Below are 6,799 nucleotides of genomic sequence, written 5' to 3'. Positions count from 1 at the left end.
GGAATAAGATGGCCTCAACAGTAGATACTTGAAAATCACCTTTATTCAAACTAAAGACAATGAAAATGTACATGCTAGAACATGCACAAAAGGCTTTTTCCTTTTGTACCATTGGCAGTGAGAGGGTTCTTTTTACAGATCACATTTTTAAAACAGTATTGTGCAGATAGTCAGAAGCTACTTTTCTAATAATATTATTGGTTTTTAAGTATATGCACAATGTTGAAGAAATAACAGGAAATCCATGAATACATATGTAAACAAGTTTCATTTTTAGGAGGAAGTGGAATGGAAGGGGTCCCATCTCAGTACCGGACAGTGACTTCGTCTTCACTGTGCACATGAAGAAATGGAGTTGAGAGGAAGCCACTTTAGACAATTGAGATGCACCCAGGGTACAGTGGAGGCTGGTGGGAGAAGCTATAGGAGGACGGGCTCATTGTAATGGCTGGAATGGAATAAAGGAAACGGAGTGAAACGTTTCCATGTGTTTGATACCGTTCCATTTATTCCATTCCAGCCATTACATTGAGCCTGTCCTATAGCTCCTCCCACCAGCCTCCACTGCCAGGGTATTGCACTTCGCCCCTGACAGAGGACAGTGTCGTGGGCAGTGATTAGTTCAGGCGTCGAACCGATCGGGTGGTCTGAGTGGACAGGTTTCTTTGGGTCAGGGCTGCGAAAGACAAATCAAACAACTGTTAGGTCATGACAATAATGTTCTCCAACACAGGAAACGCTTGGTTTGGAGTTTGGATTCATCAAATCAGTTAAACTATTCCTCAACCTTCAACCAACCGCTATCCTTTACCCGTTAGGCACTTGTCAAACTCATTCCACGGAGGGGCCGAGTCTCGGCGGGTTTTTGATCCTCCCTTGTACTTGATTGATGAATTAAGGTCATTGATTAGAAAGGAACTCCCCTCACCTGGTGGTTTAGGTCTTAATTACAAGGAAAAACCAGCGGACACTAGGCCCTCCATGGAATGAGTTTGACACCCCTGCTATAGGCACTTGTTCTGAGAAGATGACATATTTACCGGAGAAGTCCAGTTGATAGCTGAATCTCCTGGTAGTGAAGTTCATAGTTCCATTTGGGTTCTGCTGGTACTGGGCTTCAATGTCCTGGCTGGATACACTGCAGGTGCCGCTTCTCTACAGGATTAAGTCAACACACACACGCTGCTCAGTCATGTGTTTTTAATGTAGTAATATGAAGACTATTCATGGGGTCTGATGAGGGAGAGCAGTAAAACGGTTCATCTTACTTTGGCAAAGTCTTTCCAGCTTCCGTCCACGTCTTTAAACTGCCAACGGGACTGTAAACCCATACCGCCACTGTGAGAGGAGGATGGGAATTAGACATTGAGGTTTTCATTATTTGTCACATTGTACAGTTGTTACACATGGGTTCTCTCTAGCGGGTCAGAAAGGCCTTGACTAATGGCCAGGACATCTTCCTGACTACATGACCAGACCAGGAAAAACTCTTGGCCCTAACCTGGTCAGTAAAACTCCTTGCTCTAGGTTCCCAGCCTGTATTGTCCATACCTGCTTGTTTGTTGAGCTTCACATTGAGTTCTCCTCACAATTCTTTTGGTCCCGATGCGAACGTTGGTCTGACACATGCCTGGAAGAGACACAGAACACTTCAGGAGTGTTCCTAGACAGGTCCCGTTACGGTACACCAGTATTTAAGTCAGTCTGACCTGAGAAGTCGAGGGTGTAGGAATATCTCCCAGCTTTGAAGCGTATCTGTCTCTTAGGGTTCTTCTGGTAGCGTCTCTCAATCCCAGCACTGTCCAGTGAGCAACTCTGGAAATAGCCACATATTATGTGCTGCTATACCATGACTGTCTCCCTCCCCCTTTCTCACCTTAATGAGGGCATATACAATATACAATCTGTCATGTAGTGTGCTATTTGCAAGGGTTCAAGGAATAAAATAATGTCCCACTCACTGGAGTCTGGTATTCTATCCACACTCCCTCCTCGCCCATGAATTCCCAGGTGTAGCCAGCAGAGGGAGGTGGTGAGGCAATTACGGTGGGGGCTGATTGGGCAATGGATACGCTGCAAAGAAATAGTGAATTTACACTTCAGTGTTGCTGTGACAAGAAACTAGGTATGAAACTATAGATGATCACACTTGCATATGTCAGGAAAGTATGTAAAGTTATCTTGACACTGAGTTGAGGTCAAAGGGGAAACCAATCACACTAGAGAGATTGGTTTGGTCGGGGGCACCCGTGACCAGCTCGGAATCCGGTTTCCGAGCTGGTCACGGGTGCACCTCAGCCACACTCAAGGTACTAAATGATATCATAACCGCCATCGATAAAAGACAGTACTGTGCAGCTGTCTTCATCGACCTGGCCAAGGCTTTCGACTCTGTCAATCACCATATTCTTATTAGCAGACTCAATACCCTTGGTTTCTCAAATGACTGCCTCGCCCAGTTCACCAACTACTTCGCAGATAGAGTTCAGTGTGTAAATCGGAGGGCCTGTTGTCCGAACCTCTGGCAGTCTCTATGGGGTACCACAGGGTTCAATTCTCTGGCCGACTCTTTTCTCTGTATATATCAACTATGTCGCTCTTGCTGCGGGTGATTCCCTGATCCACCTCTATGCAGACGACACCATTCTGTATACATCTGGCCTTTCTTTGGACACTGTGTTAACTAACCTCCAAACGAGCTTCAATGCCATACAACACTCCTTCCATGGCCTCCAACTGCTCTTAAACGCTAGCAAAACCAAATGCATGCTTTTCAACTGTTCACTGCTCACACCCGCCCGCCCGACTAGCATCACTACTCTGGACGGTTCTGACCTAGAATACGTGGACAACTACAAATACCTAGGTGTCTGGCTAGACTGTAAACTCTCCTTCCAGACTCATATCAAACATCTCCAATCCAAAATCAAATCTAGAATCGGCTTTCTATTTCGCAACATAGCCTCCTTCACTCACGCCGCCAAACTTACCCTAGTAAAACTGACTATCCTACCGATCCTCGACTTCGGCGATGTCATCTACAAAATAGCTTCCAATACTCTACTCAGCAAACTGGATGCAGTCTATCACAGTGCCATCCGTTTTGTTACCAAAGCGCCTCATACCACCCACTACTGCGACCTGTATGCTCTAGTCGGCTGGCCCTCGCTACATATTCGTCGCCAGACCCACTGGCTCCAGGTCATCTACAAGTCTATGCTAGGTAAAGCTCCCCCTTATCTCAGCTCATTGGTCACGATAACGACACCCACCCATAGCACGCGCTCCAGCAGGTATATCTCACTGGCCATCCCCAAAGCTAACACCTCCTTTGGCCGCCTTTCCTTCCAGTTCTCTGCTGCCAGTGACTGGAACGAATTGCAAAAATCGCTGAAGCTGGAGACTTACATTTCCCTCACTAACATTAAACATCACCTATCGAGCAGCTAACCGATCGCTGCAGCTGTACATAGTCCATCTGTAAATAGCCCACCCAATCTACCTACCTCATCCCCATATTGTTTTTATTTACTTTGCTTCTCTTTTGCACACCAGTATCACTACTTACACACCATCATCTACTCATCATCTGCTCATCTATCACTCCAGTGTTAATCTGCTAAATTGCAATTACTTTGCTACTATGGCCTATTTATTGCCATATCTCCTCATGCCATTTGCACACACTGTATATAGCCTTTTTCTTTCTATTGTGTTATTGACTGTACGCTTGTTTATTCCATGTGCAACTCTGTGTCGCACTGCTTTGCTTTATCTTGGCCAGGTCACAGTTGTAAATGAGAACTTGTTCTCAACTAGCTTACCTGGTTAAATAAAGGTGAAATAAAAATCAATAAAATAAAAAAGAGAAGCTGGAATTTTTTGTTATAAATAATGTACATTTAATGCTATTTATTATGTTGTGGCTATTTTGTTTTGGTGTTTGTAACTTTTTCTGTATAGATTTGATGAAGATTTCTATTGAATAACACCTACAAGATTCCTATAGGCCAGTTTGTATACAGAAAGTCTGCATTCCAGGCTGATTACATTGCAGACAGCGGCCAGATCTCACAACGCCTGGATAGGTTTAAATAATCAGCTAAACACATCATATAATACAGCTGCCTGAGTGCTCAGTCGATGATGCAATACAACGAATGCAATGAAGTTGACCTAAAACTTACCCATTCAAATAACTTTGGCAACACCACCATCACACAGGTTAAATTAATGAGGCAGGCGCTTAACGGTGTATATAGATGAGGCAGCATAATAAATGCTGTTCATCATAGGTCCTAGGGGAAGAGGCTAGGGGCCAAAATACATGCTGTTCATCGTAGGCCCTATCCTAGGGGAAGAGGCCAGGGGTCTAAATGGAATAAGGCTGTGGACGAAACCTCATACCTGCCATTCCCTGAGACGATGGAGTTGAACTTTGGACGCCGCCGGACTTTTCTCTGTACCCGGGTGGCTGAATTGGTCTGTGTCATAGCTGAAGAAGACATACATATGCTAAGAAAAACCTTTGTATTGTACGGGAAAATGCTGTCTGGCAGGATATGCAAAGTATTGTCCATTGCTCTACAACAACAAAAAAGAAGCTAAAAGCGGCAATCAGCAGTTGAAACAATAACAAATCGTTCTCCATGCCCCTGTTTTGGTAAAAAGGTAAGGGAGGAAGCTGGAGAAATGTAACCAATCTCAAATTCATAGTGCTATGATTACAAGGACTGACCATTCATGATATCAAAAGTATAGTTTTAACCATGTTTTGAGGCTATTAAATGTTTGTTTACATTTACAAACACTGGAGTGAAACAAGCTTGTATTTTGGGTTCTGATGAGGTATGACAGTTGAACTAAGCTCATAAGGCATTTATAAGTTATATTCTTCAATAATCAATAGGTACATATCATTATGTCCAAAAAGTGATGAAGAAACTGATCAATTCAATCCATAGCACAGAAGACCTGCCTTGTAGCGCAGTTGACATTTAAAGGTTATTTACGATTGAGCCAAAATATGCAGCGTTTATGTGAATGCAGTCTCCGCAAACGTGGTAACATTGCCTTTAAATGTCAATCGCGCTAAAGTGCAGATTTTCCACGCTATGGATTGAATCAAACCCCAAGTGCCAGATCTCAATGTTCCCTCTTTATGCTACTTGCTCTGTCATAATTGGGAGGGATTATGAATTTATAATAAGAAAAACTTGTTTTGTTTTTCCGCTGCACGTTTCCAAACATTTTGCTACAGCGTTCCCTAATGAATACGGCCCTGTGTGGAGTCTACCTGTGAAGTCTAACGTGTAGCTGGTGCTCCCCACAGTGAAGTGGAAGGTCCCCTGAGGTCTGAGGATGTACTGTAGTTCCACATCACCACTACTGACTGAGGACGAACCCTGACCTGGACCCTGGGGGGGAGCAGAAAGAGAGAGAGAGAGAGAGAGAAATGAAATATGCAGGGAGAATTTCATTTTTATTTAATTCCAATTTAAAACGTTGTATTATAGGACCATTTGGGAACTTTCAGATTCACTCACCAAAGAACCGTATTCACGCCATATCAGAATGTCTTTGAAGTACCACCCGATGTCTTCACTTTGACCCTGAGGTAGGAACGTGAGTCGCCGTACACACATGGCAGCGTTTTGAGCCTCAATCTGATCAAAATCTATATAGACCTGCCTAGAATACACAGAGCAGAAAGGCTACACACACAATCCACCTGTTTGTTCAAAAACATATGTCAGAACTCAAGTTACTGAACTATTGTTTAACATATAACAAATACATAATCAGATCCCAGGTTTGAGTCTTAATTATCTTAAAATGCTTCCTCTCCTGTTCACCTCCTTGAACCAATATTATCTATCAAGGAAAGGGGACAAGGAATGAACACTATTCAAGACTATTGGGATGCAGCCTGTATAAAAGAAATTGGCACTAAACGTCTGTATACTGACCCCATGTGTGATGGGTAGATGTTCATTCCTTTGGCCCCAGGCTGGCAGTAGTGGGTCTCGATCACATGGTCATTGCCAATATTAAGCCATCTCTGTCCTTCATACAGCTGCCACTCAAAGTGGCTCCCCCTGGCTGTCGAAATAGGAATAGCAATTGTGCGTCATCTGTTGAAGTTGCCCCCTTTGCACTGATCTAAGGTCAGTTTCTGTAGTTCTTTCCCTTTAACTTACCTGAGGCAGACTGACTAGGTGTGCTCTGCTCATAGTTGTCTTCCTCCTCCTCCTCTTCCTCCTCTTCCTCATATTCCTTCAATAAGGATTAGACCGGTAATAAACAAGTCTGAAACCATTTCCTATAAATAATGTACATCTACAGAATGATATACCGGCAGGTCTATGGGCTCTTATTCATTGTTAAGTACTTGATTTTCTGCTATGGCCGATTTATTGCTCAAGTAGTCAGTTGTGACATCAGCATTAGGCATTTGACAATAAAGTGTTTTGTTGGTGTGTTATTGACAATGCAAACAATAATGCAACTGAGAAATGTTGACCTGTAATGCTCGTAAACTTACCAGAGAACTGTTGCCAAACCCACGTAATGACACTGTAAATAACAGATATAAATCATGTCTAGAAAAGTTGAAAGGCTAGTTGAAAGGCTAGTTATTTAGTTATTTAAATATAATAGTCAAATGGTTAAACAAATAAAACTTCTTACTTTTAGTTGAAAATATAGAGTGGAAGTTTCATTCGTCTTTACACATCACTCATGACTTTATTTTGTATTGCTTTCACTTTCATTTCTTGGGCATAACGGGCGCGACTCT

The 6,799-nt window shown here is 43.0% G+C and overlaps 1 protein-coding gene across 1 annotated transcript; it reads right to left on the bottom strand.

Moving 5' to 3' along the window:
* Positions 1-25: 25 nt before the first annotated feature.
* LOC115180401 (uncharacterized) lies at positions 26-6,776 on the bottom strand. Its single transcript, XM_029742456.1, has 13 exons — positions 6,691-6,776; positions 6,545-6,576; positions 6,201-6,276; positions 5,970-6,102; positions 5,547-5,691; positions 5,297-5,417; positions 4,408-4,495; positions 1,962-2,073; positions 1,710-1,815; positions 1,552-1,630; positions 1,269-1,338; positions 1,041-1,155; positions 26-676 (listed from the first exon to the last, which is right to left on the bottom strand). Coding segments are annotated over exons 1-13 (1,137 nt in total). The 5' UTR covers positions 6,692-6,776; the 3' UTR covers positions 26-617.
* Positions 6,777-6,799: the final 23 nt, after the last annotated feature.

This window comes from Salmo trutta, chromosome 40 (assembly GCF_901001165.1).
Source record: "Salmo trutta chromosome 40, fSalTru1.1, whole genome shotgun sequence".
In the NCBI taxonomy this organism is placed as follows: Eukaryota; Metazoa; Chordata; class Actinopteri; order Salmoniformes; family Salmonidae; genus Salmo; species Salmo trutta.
Note: the sequence above shows the minus strand (reverse complement) of the source record. Positions and strands in the feature narration are given on the sequence as shown.

Excerpts from the sequence above, each read along its gene's own strand:
- LOC115180401 (XM_029742456.1), bottom strand. Across the intron at positions 2,074-4,407 it reads ATCGTCTCAGGGAATGGCAG|CGTATCCATTGCCCAATCAG; the intron begins GTATGAGGTTTC and ends ATTTCTTTGCAG. Across the intron at positions 1,156-1,268 it reads GCTGGAAAGACTTTGCCAAA|AGAAGCGGCACCTGCAGTGT; the intron begins GTAAGATGAACC and ends TTAATCCTGTAG.